At 41.1% G+C, this 17,169-nt stretch overlaps 1 protein-coding gene across 1 annotated transcript in view; it reads left to right on the top strand.

The window, feature by feature from the left end:
- Nucleotides 1–15,941, top strand: part of TRAPPC3L (trafficking protein particle complex subunit 3L) — a 244,578-nt gene extending 228,637 nt beyond the window's left edge. The window contains exon 6 of the mRNA XM_053712190.1: nt 15,822–15,941. Within this exon, the coding sequence (XP_053568165.1) occupies nt 15,822–15,941 (120 nt within the window). The remainder of the gene's footprint in view (nt 1–15,821) is intronic.
- Nucleotides 15,942–17,169: the final 1,228 nt, after the last annotated feature.

Raw genomic sequence — 17,169 nt, 5'->3', positions numbered from 1 at the left:
CGGGGTACGGGTAATAATGGAGTTGTCAACAGTTATAGAGAGATTGGGGGTGGAGATTTTAGATAAAGGAGGGAAAATAAGGAGCTCAGTTTTGGAGAGATTTAGCTTGAGGTAGTGAGAGGACATTCAGGAAGAGATGTGAGAAAGACAGTTAGTGACACAGGTTAGCAAGGAAGGAGATAGGTCTGGTGCAGAGAAGTAGATTTGGGTGTCATCGGCATACAAATGATATTGGAACCCGTGGGACTTTATTAGGGAACAGACATCAGCCAATCACAGACTAGTAATAAATATAAATATATATATACCCCGTGCACATGCTTAGTGAGATCTTGTTCCCCAGAAAATCTGTACAAAATTTGATAATGGAAGTAAATTAGAAAGTGTCTTAAAACTGCATGCTCTATCTGAATCGCATAGTTCTTACAATGTTACTATCATATACAAAATAAATACATGTTTCACATGAACTTAAAAAACATAATTTATGCTTACCTGATAAATTTATTTCTCTTGTAGTGTATCCAGTCGTCGATATATCTTTTGAACAGCACGAGGTTTTCTCCCAACTCACGCTCTTGGGTAAAGTGGTGTTCCCATTTACCCATAAACAAGTTAGCATAGCTGGGAGCAAACCTCGTGCCCATTGCTGTACCTTGTGTTTGAAGAAATATATCATCATTAAAAGCGAAAACATTATTTTCCAGTATAAATTCAATACAAGTCAATATAAATTGTTTATGTTTCAATTGAAAGCTGTTCTCGCTTTTTAGAAACCAATCTATGGCTGCAATGCCCTTATCGTGTTTGATACTGGTGTACAGCGAACTTACGTCGCTGGTTGCCAAAATGTAATCATCTTGCCAATTCAAATTTTGTAATAGATTTAGGACATCTGTGGTGTCTTTAAGATATGATGGCAATTTTTGAACATAACTTTGCAGTTGTGTGTCTACATATAAAGAAAGGTTGGAACAGATAGATGAAATGCCTGAGATTATGGGGCGTCCCGGTGGGTTAACTAAATTTTTATGAATCTTGGGTAAGAAATAGAACATGGCCATTTTGGGATGTTTCTGATAAATGAAGTTGAATTCTTTCGTACTGATTATATTATTTTCTTTGGCCTTATTTAGAAGAACTAATAGTTTGGTATTGATTTTATTCATGGGATTTAGTTTAAGTTTTTTGTAAGTGTCTTTATCGTTCAACCAACGGTTAGCTTCTCCAATATAATTTTCGGTATCCATGATAACTAAACCCCCACCCTTATCCGCCGGTTTAATTGTGATGTTTTTATCTTTTTGTAGTTGTGTTAGGACCTCCCTTTCTTTCTTAGTCATATTATATTTAACACTACTTTTATCTTCTGTATTAAGTTTATCTATTTCAGATAGAATTGATCTTTCAAAAACTTCGATATTACTCCCTTTACTGTGATAGGGGTAAAATTTGGATTTAGGTTTCAATTGGGTATGTGTAATTTTACTCGATACCTCTGCTGTTTGTCTAATTTGTCTTTCTATAGGGTTTTTTATAAAATGTCTTTTCAGGGTTAATTGTCTCACAAATTGTTTGATGTGTATGTGAGTTTCAAACTTATTCATTTTGACAGTAGGTGCAAATGTAAGTCCTAGTTTTAATACTTTAGTTTCAACTTCTGTAAGTGTTTTTTTGCTGAGATTGAATATGCCTACTTTCTCTATTTCGATTTCTTCTTGGACTGTACGTTTCTTTCTACTTCCGTTTCCCCTAGTTCCTCTATGTTTCTTTTTGTTCTTGTTTTTCTCTGATCTAATGGGGCACTTACCCCTAAAAAATCCCCAGAGGTACTAGGTCTATTAAATGCCCCGTCAGTATTGGTGTTTTTAGTATTGTCTTGTTGTGGTGCTATAGAAAGACAAATTAGACAAACAGCAGAGGTATCGAGTAAAATTACACATACCCAATTGAAACCTAAATCCAAATTTTACCCCTATCACAGTAAAGGGAGTAATATCGAAGTTTTTGAAAGATCCATTCTATCTGAAATAGATAAACTTAATACAGAAGATAAAAGTAGTGTTAAATATAATATGACTAAGAAAGAAAGGGAGGTCCTAACACAACTACAAAAAACATAATTTATGCTTACCTGATAAATTTATTTCTCTTGTAGTGTATCCAGTCCACGGATCATCCATTACTTATGGGATATTAACTCCTCCCCAACAGGAAGTGCAAGAGGATTCACCCAGCAGAGCTGCTATATAGCTCCTCCCCTAACTGCCATTACCAGTCATTCGACCGAAAACATGCAGAGAAAGGAAAACCATAGGGTGCAGTGGTGACTGTAGTTTAATGGAAAAATTACCTGCCTTAAAGTGACAGGGCGGGCCGTGGACTGGATACACTACAAGAGAAATAAATTTATCAGGTAAGCATAAATTATGTTTTCTCTTGTTAAGTGTATCCAGTCCACGGATCATCCATTACTTATGGGATACCAATACCAAAGCTAAAGTACACGGATGACGGGAGGGACAGGCAGGCTCTTTATACGGAAGGAACCACTGCCTGAAGAACCTTTCTCCCAAAAACAGCCTCCGAAGAAGCAAAAGTGTCAAATTTGTAAAATTTGGAAAAAGTATGAAGAGAAGACCAAGTTGCAGCCTTGCAAATCTGTTCAACAGAAGCCTCATTCTTAAAGGCCCAAGTGGAAGCCACAGCTCTAGTAGAATGTGCTGTAATTCTTTCAGGAGGCTGCTGTCCAGCAGTCTCATAGGCTAACCGTATTATGCTACGAAGCCAAAAGGAGAGAGAGGTAGCCGAAGCTTTTTGACCTCTCCTCTGACCAGAATAAATGACAAACAGGGAAGACGTTTGTCGAAAATCCTTAGTTGCCTGTAGATAAAATTTCAGGGCACGGACTACATCTAGATTGTGTAGCAGACGTTCCTTTTTCGAAGAAGGATTAGGACACAAAGATGGAACCACAATCTCTTGATTGATATTCCTGTTAGTGACCACCTTAGGTAGGAACCCAGTTTTAGTACGCAGAACTACCTTGTCTGAATGAAAAATCAGATAAGGAGAATCACAATGTAAGGCAGATAACTCAGAGACTCTTCGAGCCGAGGAAATCGCCATTAAAAACAGAACTTTCCAAGATAACAACTTGATATCAATGGAATGAAGGGGTTCAAACGGAACCCCCTGTAAAACATTAAGAACTAACTCCATGGTTCAAACTCCATGGTGGAGCAACAGTTTTAAACACAGGCTTGATCCTAGCTAAAGCCTGACAAAAAGCTTGAACGTCCGGAACTTCTGACAGACGTTTGTGTAAAAGAATGGACAGAGCTGAAATCTGTCCCTTTAAGGAACTAGCGGATAAACCCTTTTCTAAACCTTCTTGTAGAAAAGACAATATCCTCGGAATCCTAACCTTACTCCATGAGTAACTCTTGGATTCGCACCAATATAAGTATTTGCGCCATATCTTATGGTAAATCTTTCTGGTAACAGGCTTCCTAGCCTGTATTAAGGTATCAATAATTGACTCAGAAAAACCACGTTTTGATAAAATCAAGCGTTCAATTTCCAAGCAGTCAGCTTCAGAGAAATTAGATTTTGATGTTTGAAGGGACCCTGGATCAGAAGGTCCTGTTTCAGAGGTAGCGACCAAGGTGGACAGGATGACATGTCCACTAGATCTGCATACCAAGTCCTGCGTGGCCATGCAGGCGCTATTAGAATCACTGATGCTCTCTCCTGTTTGATTCTGGCAATCAATCGAGGAAGCATCGGGAAGGGTGGAAACACATAAGCCATCCTGAAGGTCCAAGGTGCTGTCAAAGCATCTATCAGAACCGCTCCCGGATCCCTGGATCTGGACCCGTAACGAGGAAGCTTGGCGTTCTGTCGAGACGCCATGAGATCTATCTCTGGTTTGCCCCAACGTCGAAGTATTTGGGCAAAGACCTCCGGATGAAGTTCCCACTCCCCCGGATGAAAAGTCTGACGACTTAAGAAATCCGCCTCCCAGTTCTCCACTCCCGGGATGTGGATTGCTGACAGGTGGCAAGAGTGAGACTCTGCCCAGCGAATTATCTTTGATACTTCCATCATTGCTAGGGAGCTTCTTGTCCCTCCCTGATGGTTGATGTAAGCTACAGTCGTGATGTTGTCCGACTGAAACCTGATGAACCCCCGAGTTGTTAACTGGGGCCAAGCCAGAAGGGCATTGAGAACTGCTCTCAATTCCAGAATGTTTATTGGTAGGAGACTCTCCTCCTGATTCCATTGTCCCTGAGCCTTCAGAGAATTCCAGACAGCGCCCCAACCTAGTAGGCTGGCGTCTGTTGTTACAATTGTCCAGTCCGGCCTGCTGAATGGCATCCCCCTGGACAGATGTGGCCGAGAAAGCCACCATAGAAGAGAATTTCTGGTCTCTTGATCCAGATTCAGAGTAGGGGACAAGTCTGAGTAATCCCCATTCCACTGACTTAGCATGCACAATTGCAGCGGTCTGAGATGTAGGCGTGCAAAGGGTACTATGTCCATTGCTGCTACCATTAAGCCGATCACCTCCATGCATTGAGCTACTGACGGGTGTTGAATGGAATGAAGGACACGGCATGCATTTTGAAGCTTTGTTAACCTGTCTTCTGTCAGGTAAATCTTCATTTCTACAGAATCTATAAGAGTCCCCAAGAAGGGAACTCTTCTTTTCGTTCACCTTCCATCCATGCGACCTTAGAAATGCCAGTACTAACTCTGTATGAGACTTGGCAGTTTGAAAGCTTGAAGCTTGTATCAGAATGTCGTCTAGGTACGGAGCTACCGCAATTCCTCGCGGTCTTAGTACCGCCAGAAGAGCACCCAGAACCTTTGTGAAGATTCTCGGAGCCGTAGCCAATCCGAATGGAAGAGCTACAAACTGGTAATGCCTGTCTAGAAAGGCAAACCTTAGATACCGGTAATGATCTTTGTGAATCGGTATGTGGAGGTAAGCATCCTTTAAATCCACTGTGGTCATGTACTGACCCTTTTGGATCATGGGTAAACCTTGACAGATGAAATCTCCCTCTTGGGGGAGAGAATTTGAAGTCTAGAAGGTATCCCTGAGATATGATCTCTAACGCCCAGGGATCCTGGACATCTCTTGCCCAAGCCTGGGCGAAGAGAGAAAGTCTGCCCCCCACTAGATCCGTTCCCGGATCGGGGGCCCTCGATTCATGCTGTCTTAGGGGCAGCAGCAGGTTTCCTGGCCTGCTTGCCCTTGTTCCAGGACTGGTTAGGTCTCCAGCCTTGTATGTAGCGAGCAACAGCTCCTTCCTGTTTTGGTGCAGAGGAAGTTGATGCTGCTCCTGCTTTGAAATTACGAAAGGAACGAAAATTAGACTGTCTAGCCTTAGGTTTGGCTCTGTCTTGAGGCAGGGCATGGCCTTTACCTCCTGTAATGTCAGCGATAATTTCTTTCAACCCGGGCCCGAATAAGGTCTGCCCTTTGAAAGGTATATTAAGCAATTTAGATTTAGAAGTAACGTCAGCTGACCAGGATTTTAGCCACAGTGCTCTGCGTGCCTGAATGGCGAATCCGGAATTCTTAGCCGTAAGTTTAGTTAAATGTACTACGGCATCTGAAATAAATGAGTTAGCTAACTTAAGGGCTTTAAGCTTGTGTGTAATCTCATCTAATGGAGCTGATTCAAGTGTCTCTTCCAGAGACTCAAACCAAAATGCTGCTGCAGCCGTGACAGGCGCAATGCATGCAAGAGGTTGCAATATAAAACCTTGTTGAACAAACATTTTCTTAAGGTAACCCTCTAACTTTTTATCCATTGGATCTGAAAAGGCACAGCTATCCTCCACCGGGATAATGGTACGCTTAGCTAAAGTAGAAACTGCTCCCTCCACCTTAGGGACAGTTTGCCATAAGTCCCGTGTGGTGGCGTCTATTGGAAACATCTTTCTAAATATCGGAGGGGGTGAGAACGGCACACCGGGTCTATCCCACTCCTTAGTAACAATTTCAGTAAGTCTCTTAGGTATAGGAAAAACGTCAGTACTCGCCGGTACCGCAAAATATTTATCCAACCTACACATTTTCTCTGGTATTGCAACTGTGTTACAATCATTCAGAGCCGCTAACACCTCCCCTAGTAATACACGGAGGTTTTCCAGCTTAAATTTAAAATTTGAAATATCTGAATCCAGTTTGTTTGGATCAGAACCGTCACCCGCAGAATGAAGCTCTCCGTCCTCATGTTCTGCAAATTGTGACGCAGTGTCTGACATGGCCCTAATATTATCAGCGCACTCTGTTCTCACCCCAGAGTGATCACGCTTACCTCTTAGTTCTGGTAATTTAGCCAAAACTTCAGTCATAACAGTAGCCATATCCTGTAATGTGATTTGTAATGGCCGCCCAGATGTACTCGGCGCTACAATATCACGCACCTCCCGAGCGGGAGATGCAGGTACTGACACGTGAGGCGAGTTAGTCGGCATAACTCTCCCCTCGTTGTTTGGTGAAATATGTTCAATTTGTACAGATTGACTTTTATTTAAAGTAGCATCAATACAGTTAGTACATAAATTTCTATTGGGCTCCACTTTGGCTTTAGCACATATAGCACAGATATCTTCCTCTGAATCAGACATGTTTAACACACTAGCAAATAAACTAGCAACTTGGAAATACTTTTCAAGTAATTTACTATAATATGAAAACGTACTGTGCCTATAAGAAGCACAGAAAAAGTTATGACAGTTGAAAATTAATAAACTGAAAAGTTATAGCATCAAATCTTTGTAAAAAACACAATTTTAGCAAAGGATTGCTCCCATTAGCAAAGGATAACTAACCCTGATAGCTAACAGTGAGAGAGATCAGTAAACTGTCATAAATTAAATAAAACGACTGCCAAGTGGAAAAAAATAGTGCCCAAAACATTTTTTCACCCAGTACCTCAGAAAATTAAACGATTTTACATGCCAGCAAAAAACGTTTAACATTAATAAATTGAGTGTTATTAAAAAGCCTGTTGCTAGTCCCTGCAAATTAGGCTAAAGTTTTATACATACAGTATAATTCCAGTGAAGTGCCATTCCCCAGAATACTGAAGTGTAAAATATACATACATGACAGCCTGATACCAGTTGCTGCTACTGCATTTAAGGCTGAGTTTACATTATATCGGTATGGCAGAATTTTCTCATCAATTCCATTGTCAGAAAATAATAAGCTGCTACATACCTCTTTGCAGATTAATCTGCCCGCTGTCCCCTGATCTGAAGTTTACCTCTCCTCAGATGGCCGAGAAACAGCAATATGATCTTAACTACTCCGGCTAAAATCATAGAAAAACTCAGGTAGATTCTTCTTCAAATTCTACCAGAGAAGGAATAACACACTCCGGTGCTATTATAAAATAACAAACTTTTGATTGAAGGTATGAAACTAAGTATAATCACCACAGTCCTCTCACACATCCTATCTATTCGTTGGGTGCAAGAGAATGACTGGTAATGGCAGTTAGGGGAGGAGCTATATAGCAGCTCTGCTGGGTGAATCCTCTTGCACATCCTGTTGGGGAGGAGTTAATATCCCATAAGTAATGGATGATCCGTGGACTGGATACACTTAACAAGAGAAAGCGGCCCTAAACAAATAAGCATTTAGAGTCAATAATATGCACACTTCAGGGGTAAACATGCTTAGTGCACCAATATTTTAAAAGCTGTATATAGCTGCATGTTAATTTAGGGCTAGATTAAGAGGGAAGAGGTATTTTGCGCTCTCGCTCGTGCGTTAACTCTGTAACCTTTTTGTGTGCATTGAGATGCGTGCGTATTAGAAGTTGAAAGAAATTTTTTTTCGGTCAAGAGCTAACCCAACACGCGCAAGAAGCCTAAGAATATTGCAACCACATTTGCACATTCCCCCATGGACATCAATGGAGTGTGTAAAGTTGCATGTGTATATATGTCTGTAACTACATATATACAAATATAAATACATTTGTACAGACATATAAACATTATATATATATATATATATATATATACACAAACACACACACACACATATATATATATATTTAGACATGTATCTATATATATATATATATATGTATCTCTATGTTAAAGCCCTTTGCCTGCTTTTTCTCCCCCTTACACCTGAGACCTCATATCTTTAAAGCCTTTATAACTTTTCTTTTATTCAATTTTGATACTTTTGATGTGTTTAATTAGTGCAACTTTTTAGTCAAGTGTAACAGTTAACCAGAGCTCTGAAGTTATGCGATCCTGATGCACAGATCCTCGATAAACCCCTTTTCTCTTGTTAAGTGTAGTCAGTCCACGGGTCATCCATTACTTATGGGATTATATCTCTTCCCCAACAGGAAGTTGCAAGAGGATCACCCAAGCAGATCTGCTATATAGCTCCTCCCCTCACATGTCATATCCAGTCATTCTCTTGCAAGCTAACTAAAGATAGGTTGTTGTGAGAGGGCTGTGGTGTTTTTAAACTTAGTTTATTTCTTCAATCAAAAGTTTGTTATTTTAAATGGCACCGGAGTGTGCTGTTTGTTCTCAGGCAGCATTAGAAGAAGAATCTGCCTGCGTTTTCTATGATCTTAGCAGACGTAACTAAGATCCACTGGCTGTTCTCGCACATTCTGAGGAGTGAGGTAACTTCAGAAGAGGGGAATAGCATGCAGGGCCCCCCTGCAAACGAGGTATGTGCAGTAAATTATTTTTCTAAGCAATGGAATTGACTGAGAAATTACTGCTGATACCAATGTAATGTAAGTACAGCCTTAAATGCAGTGGTAGCGACTGGTATTAGGCTGAGGAGTGTGTGTACACTGAAGTATTTTTCTAGGGAATGGAATTTGACTCAGAAAATACTGTTAATACTGAAGTAATGTGTGAGCCTTAACTGCAGTAAAAGCGACTGGTAGCAGGCTTATTAATAATACTTCATAACTTTTAAAATGTATGTTCAAAACGTTTACTGGCATGTTAATCGTTTTTTGTGAGGTACTTGATGATAAAACTTATTGGGGCATGATTTTTACCACATGGCTAACTTTTGTTTCTGCATAGAAACAGTTAACTGAGCTTCTCCACTGTGTAATATGAGTGGGAGGGGCCTATTTTAGCGCTTTTTTGAGCAGTAAAAATTCAGTCACAATCTTCCTACTTCATCCTCCATGATCCAGGACGTCTCTAGAGAGCTCAGGGGTCTTCAAAATTCATTTTGAGGGAGGTAATCAGTCACAGCAGACCTGTGACAGTGTGTTTGACTGTGATAAAAACGTTAATTATTACATTTTTATCCGTTTTTGGGTATTAAGGGGTTAATCATCCATTTGCTGGTGGGTGCAATCCTTTGCTAACTTTTTACTGTGAAAATTTGGTTGCTATAACTAATTTGGTTCATTGTTATTTCAACTGTGACAGCTTTTTGTGCTTCTTAAAGGCACAGTAGCGTTTTTTATATTGCTTGTAAATTTATTTGAAAAGTATTTTCCAAGCTTGCTAGTCTCATTGCTAGTCTGTTTAAACATGTCTGACACAGATGAATCTGTTTGTTCACTATGTATGAAGGCCAATGTGGAGCCCCATAGAAAAAGGTGTACTAAATGCATTGATGTAACTTTGAATAAAAGTCAGTCTTTACATGCAAAGAAATTATCACCAGACAACGAGGGGGAAGTTATGCCGACTAACTCTCCTCACGTGTCAGTACCTTCGCCTCCCGCTCAGGAGGTGCGTGATTTTGAAGCGCCAAGTACATCAGGGAGGCCCTTACAAATCACTTTGCAAGACATGGCTACTGTTATGACAGAAGTATTATCTAAATTGCCAGAATTAAGAGGCAAGCGTGGTAGCTCTGGGTTAAGGACAGAGCGCGCTGATGATGTGAGAGCCATGTCCGATACTGCGTCACAATTTGCAGAACATGAAGACGGAGAGCTTCATTCTGTGGGTGACGGATCTGATCCAGGGAGACTGGATTCAGAGATTTCTAATTTTAAATTTAAGCTTGAGAACCTCCGCATATTGCTAGGGGAGGTATTAGCGGCTCTGAATGATTGTAACACGGTTGCAATTCCAGAAAAATTATGTAGGTTGGATAGATACTATGCGGTACCGGTGTGTACTGACGTGTTTCCTATACCTAAAAGGCTTACAGAGATTATTAGCAAGGAGTGGGGATAGACCCAGTGTGCCTTTTTCCCCTCCTCCCATATTTAGGAAAATGTTTCCTATAGACCCCACCACACGAGACTTATGGCAGACGGTCCCTAAGGTGGAGGGAGCGGTTTCTACTTTAGCTAAGCGTACCACTATCCCGGTGGAGGATAGTTGTGCTTTTTCAGATCCAATGGATAAAAAATTAGAAGGTTACCTTAAGAAAATGTTTGTTCAACAAGGTTTTATCTTACAGCCCCTTGCATGCATTGCGCCTGTCACTGCTGCGGCGGCATTCTGGTTTGAGTCTCTGGAAGAGGCCATTCGCACAGCTCCATTGGATGAAATTATGAACAAGCTTAAAGCACTTAAGCTAGCTAACGCATTTGTTTCTGATGCCGTCGTACATTTAACCAAACTTACGGCTAAGAACTCCGGATTTGCCATCCAAGCGCGCAGAGCGCTATGGCTTAAATCCTGGTCAGCTGACGTGACTTCTAAATCTAAATTGCTTAATATTCCTTTCAAAGGGCAGACCTTATTCGGGCCCGGCTTGAAAGAAATTATCGCTGACATTACAGGAGGTAAGGGCCATGCTCTACCTCAGGACAGGGCCAAATCAAAGGCCAAACAGTCTAATTTTCGTGCCTTTCGTAACCTCAAGGCAGGAGCAGCATCAACTTCCTCCGCTCCAAAACAGGAAGGAGCTGTTGCTCGTTACAGACAGGGCTGGAAAACTAACCAGTCCTGGAACAAGGGCAAGCAGGCCAGAAAACCTGCTGCTGCCCCTAAGACAGCATGAAGAGAGGGCCCCCTATCCGGAAACAGATCTAGTGGGGGGCAGACTATCTCTCTACGCCCAGGCTTGGGCAAGAGATGTCCAGGATCCCTGGGCGTTGGAGATCATATCTCAGGGATATCTTCTGGACTTCAAAGCTTCTCCTCCACAAGGGAGATTTCATCTTTCAAGGTTATCAGCAAACCAAATAAAGAAAGAGGCGTTTCTACGCTGTGTACAAGACCTCTTACTAATGGGGGTAATCCACCCGGTTCCGCGAACGGAACACGGGCAGGGATTCTATTCAAATCTGTTTGTGGTTCCCAAGAAAGAGGGAACCTTCAGACCAATTTTGGACTTAAAGATCCTAAACAAATTCCTAAGAGTTCCATCATTCAAAATGGAAACTATTCGAACCATCCTACCCATGATCCAAGAGGGTCAGTACATGACCACTGTGGACTTAAAGGATGCCTACCTTCACATACCGATTCACAAGGATCATTATCGGTACCTAAGATTTGCCTTCCTAGACAGGCATTACCAGTTTGTAGCTCTTCCCTTCGGGTTAGCTACGGCTCCAAGAATCTTTACAAAGGTTCTGGGTTCACTTCTGGTGGTACTAAGACCGCGAGGCATAGCGGTGGCTCCGTACCTAGACGACATCCTGATACAAGCGTCAAGTTTTCAAACTGCCAAGTCTCATACAGAGATAGTTCTGGCATTTCTGAGATCGCATGGGTGGAAGGTGAACGTGGAAAAGAGTTCTCTATTACCACTCACAAGGGTTCCCTTCCTAGGGACTCTTATAGATTCTGTAGAGATGAAAATTTACCTGACGGAGGCCAGGTTATCAAAACTTCTAAATGCTTGCCGTGCCCTTCATTCCATTCCACACCCGTCAGTAGCTCAGTGCATGGAAGTAATCGGCTTAATGGTAGCGGCAATGGACATAGTACCATTTGCGCGACTGCATCTCAGACCGCTGCAATTGTGCATGCTAAGTCAGTGGAATGGGGATTATTCAGATTTGTCCCCTCTACTAAATCTGGACCAAGAGACCAGAGATTCTCTTCTATGGTGGCTTTCTCGGCCCCACCTGTCCAAGGGGATGACCTTTTACAGGCCAGATTGGACGATTGTAACAACAGACGCCAGCCTTCTAGGTTGGGGCGCAGTCTGCAATTCCCTGAAGGCTCAGGGATCATGGACTCAGGAGGAGAAACTCCTCCCAATAAATATTCTGGAGTTAAGAGCGATATTCAATGCTCTTCTAGCTTGGCCTCAGTTAGCAACTCTGAGGTTCATCAGATTTCAGTCGGACAACATCACGATTGTGGCTTACATCAATCATCAAGGGGGAACCAGGAGTTCCCTAGCGATGTTGGAAGTCTCAAAGATAATTCGCTGGGCAGAGTCTCACTCTTGCCACCTGTCAGCAATCTACATCCCAGGCGTGGAGAACTGGGAGGTGGATTTTCTAAGTCGCCAGACTTTTCATCCGGGGGAGTGGGAACTTCATCCGGAGGTCTTCGCTCAACTGATTCATCGTTGGGGCGAACCAGATCTGGATCTCATGGCGTCTCGCCAGAACGCCAAGCTTCCTCATTACGGATCCAGGTCCAGGGACCCGGGAGCGGCGCTGATAGATGCTCTAGCAGCCACTTGGGTTTTCCAGATGGCTTATGTATTTCCACCGTTTCCGCTGCTGCCTCGACTGATTGCCAAGATCAAACAGGAGAGAGCATCAGTGATTCTGATAGCGCCTGCGTGGCCACGCAGGACCTGGTATGCAGACCTAGTGGACATGTCGTCCTGTCCACCATGGTCTCTGCCTCTGAGGCAGGACCTTCTAATTCAGGGTCCTTTCAACCATCCAAATCTAATTTCTCTGAGGCTGACTGCATGGAGATTGAACGCTTGATTCTATCAAAGCGTGGCTTCTCGGAGTCGGTTATTGATACCCTAATACAGGCTAGGAAACCTGTTACCAGAAGAATTTACCATAAGATATCGCGTAAATATTTGTATTGGTGCGAATCCAAGAGTTACTCATGGAGTAAGGTTAGGATTCCTAGGATATTGTCTTTTCTACAAGAGGGTTTAGAAAAGGGCTTATCCGCTAGTTCGTTAAAAGGACAGATTTCTGCTCTGTCTATTCTTCTACACAAGCGTCTGGCAGAAATTCCAGACGTTCAGCTTTTTGTCAGGCTTTGGCTAGGATTAAGCCTGTGTTTAAGACTGTTGCTCCGCCGTGGAGCTTAAACTTAGTTCTTAATGTCCTGCAAGGCGTTCCATTTGAACCCCTTCATTCCATTGATATTAAGCTGTTATCTTGGAAAGTTCTGTTTTTGATGGCTATTTCCTCGGCTCGAAGAGTCTCTGAGTTATCTGCCTTACATTGTGATTCTCCTTATCTGATTTTTCATTCAGACAAGGTAGTTCTGCGTACTAAACCTGGGTTCTTACCTAAGGTAGTTTCTAACAGGAATATCAATCAAGAGATTGTTGTTCCATCATTGTGTCCTAACCCTTCTTCAAAGAAGGAACGACTTTTGCATAATCTGGACGTAGTCCGTGCCCTGAAGTTCTATTTGCAGGCAACTAAAGATTTTCGTCAAACTTCTTCCCTGTTTGTCGTTTACTCTGGACAGAGGAGAGGTCAAAAGGCTTCGGCCACCTCTCTCTCTTTTTGGCTTCGTAGCATAATACGTTTAGCCTTTGAGACTGCTGGACAGCAGCCTCCTGAAAGAATTACAGCTCATTCTACTAGAGCTGTGGCTTCCACCTGGGCCTTTAAAAATGAGGAATCTGTTGAACAGATTTGCAAGGCTGCAACTTGGTCTTCACTTCACACTTTTTCAAAGTTTTACAAATTTGACACTTTTGCTTCTTCGGAGGCTATTTTTGGGAGAAAGGTACTTCAGGCAGTGGTTCCCTCCGTTTAAAGTTCCTGCCCTGTCCCTCCCTTCATCCGTGTACTTTAGCTTTGGTATTAGTATCCCATAAGTAATGGATGACCCGTGGACTGACTACACTTAACAAGAGAAAACATAATTTATGCTTACCTGATAAATTTATTTCTCTTGTAGTGTAGTCAGTCCACGGCCCGCCCTGTTTTAAGGCAGTTCAAATTTTTTTAATTTAACTCCAGTCACCACTGCACCCTATGGTTTCTCCTTTCTCGTCTTGTTTCGGTCGAATGACTGGATATGACATGTGAGGGGAGGAGCTATATAGCAGATCTGCTTGGGTGATCCTCTTGCAACTTCCTGTTGGGAAAGAGATATAATCCCATAAGTAATGGATGACCCGTGGACTGACTACACTACAAGAGAAATAAATTTATCAGGTAAGCATAAATTATGTTTTTCGCTTGAGTGCAACAGTCAGCGCACCACTCGTAATCTATCGCTTAGAAGGCATCACATATAGGGCCTGATATGCAAACCTCGCCAACATGGAGGGAAATGACGCAAACTCTGATTTTTTTTAGACCTTGTATTATAATGTAGGAGTCTCTGTTTCACATAAAGAACACTACATAGCAGCAAACATTTCTCAAGATAAAACTTGTGTTTCTAAACTTTTTTTTTAATGGCCTCCCCATACCAACGAGAGATCATCTTACCTGAACGGCGAGATTTTGAATATCAGACCCTCAGTGATATCCATTAGAAGACCAGGGATACAGCTTTCAGTCTTGCAATGGTCTAGATTACAATTGGAGCATAAAAATGGTAGCGTTATGGTTCACCAACATCACAAAAGCAGAATCCATTGTGCTTCCATTTTTACTTCGATATTAAATCTGGAAAATGTTACCACTTGAGCAAAAGCTTAGGACGCAATATAACATCTGGATGTGGGATAGCACAATTTCGTTTGGTATCCTTTGTTAAATGAGCAGCAGTGCACTAACGGGATCTAGTTGGACATATCTGATGACAAGAGGCATATATTTGCAACCGCCAATCAGTAGCTAACTCCCAGTCGTGCATTGCGGCTCCTGTGCTTGCCTAGGTATGCTTTTCAACAAAGAATATCAATAGATCGATTTTAAAAAAACAGCTGCTATGTAAACTTTCATGAAAGAAAGTGCCCCTGTTTTTAAGAGTATTTTTAACAACAGGGTTTTAATTTGTGAAACTTTACATTCACTTTAAGTAATAAGCATATTTTAAATATTATTTTTCGTGGAGGTGGTGTGGGCCACACAAAATTAGGCCGTGGGCCGCATGAGGCCCGTGAGCTGCCAGTTTGACACACCTGCTGTATCTGAATAATGAAAGACTTTTATTAAGAACGGTGAAGGTGTTTTTCAGGTGGAAGAAATGAATTGTCAATTGGATATGGAGGTGGGGGACATAGAGTCATATATTGCTCTAGGACAATGCATATGAGGGGTTTATATAATTAACCTTTTAAAGCCGTTATGCAGTTCTATTCCGTCATAATTACACTGGGCTTTAAAGCCGTTATGCCGTTCTATTCTGTCATAATTAGACTGGGCTTTAAAGCCATTATGACGGAGTAGAACGTCATGTAGCCTTCTGTGCTGTCAGGATTTGATTGCGGGCTGGAGGGCGTTCCTAGGGTTGTAGGTACGCCCCCCAGACGCGATCCAATAATTGAAATCTTGCGATCGTGTGCACGATCGCGGGGTTTAAATTTGTCTACATTGGAACACGAAAGGGTTAATAACTTGAAGAGCAATGCCTTCTGCACATGTGTGTAAATGAATTACGTGTTTGCTTTTTCATGTCTGTGTTTCAAATGTGTTTTACCATTGGGTAGTAGTATAATTCCTTATATGAGTGTTGCATTTATTGACAGCCTTTTCTCTCTGCAGATCCACTTACCAGCCGATGTCACATTTATTCAGGACAGACTGAAAGGGGATGATGTAACAGAAATAGGAATTACATTTTTAAGAAAGATTGAAGAAAAAAAGACAAAACGAAATAAGTGAAGATTGTGTATCGAAGATTAACATATTATATTTATTGTAATAGCAATACAGATGACAATAAAGTGATACAAGTAGGAAAATGCCTATGCAAAACAAAATGTACTGCTAAGTTTTTTTGAGATGTAGAATCAGAGTAAATATTATGGGAAAGTAAGTCTCAATATTCTAACTTGCAAAAATAATGTGGCCTTTGTGATTTGAGTATTGTTATTATTTATTAATAATTATAAAAACAAGTAAAGTGTTTATTTCTATATCTTTGTTTCTCAACTAAGTTGCCTTTGCAACAATGTTATACATTAGCAGGAGCACTAGATGGCAGCACTGTTTCCTGTCATGTATTGCTTCATGCATGTGCACGCTACCTACCTAGGTATCTCTTCAGCAAAGAATAACATAAGAATGAAATAAATTTGATAACAGAAGTAAATTGGAAACTTTAAAAAAAAAAAAAATTCTCTATCTGAATCATGATAGAAAATTTTGGGGTTTAATGTCCCTTTAAAGGGACAGTCTACACCTAATAAAACGTTATCCCATATGACTAATCGCAATCTTAGAATTCAAACGATACCCTGCATCCGTTTTTATTGTAGTCGCATAACCAACATCGCTGTATTCAAAGTTTGTGTTCCCTGTTGTAAATATGGCCGTCTAACTCCTCCCAATAGCTTCCCCTCCTTTGGTATAGATACCTTCTCCTTCACTGTTACGCTCGTTCACGGAGCTCCCAGTGACATCATCGTTCAGAAATACGCATGCGCATTGAGATTCTCCTAAAAACCGGAAGTCAGTATTAGATTTATAACGGAAGTCTGTATTCGATATCACACTCTGCAAAAACAAACTTGGTACCTGTGTGTTTTATTCGTCAGTGGAAGTAATAGCTTCACTGATTAATATAATATCGGTAATATCTAAATTAAATATGTAATCTTTTCTATTTTTTCCAAACACATTATGATCTTCAACATTGTATACTAATTCATAATTACGATTCTGTTTTTCTTTTTTTTTTGTAAACTGTTCAAATAAATTGTGCTTACTTTTTAATTTATTTATTAGCAACATATTATTTTCATTTTTTTATAGTCAATCTGTACCCCAAATAAATAATTTTATATCATGAGCATTGCCGTTTTACTGTACTTTTAATCAAACTATCTGATTTGTTGGAGCTGTTCCTCTGCATTCCTGATTTTATTCTTGTGTTCATGTTCTTACAATT

Source organism: Bombina bombina, chromosome 4 (assembly GCF_027579735.1).
Source record: "Bombina bombina isolate aBomBom1 chromosome 4, aBomBom1.pri, whole genome shotgun sequence".
In the NCBI taxonomy this organism is placed as follows: domain Eukaryota; kingdom Metazoa; phylum Chordata; class Amphibia; order Anura; family Bombinatoridae; genus Bombina; species Bombina bombina.
Note: the sequence above shows the minus strand (reverse complement) of the source record. Positions and strands in the feature narration are given on the sequence as shown.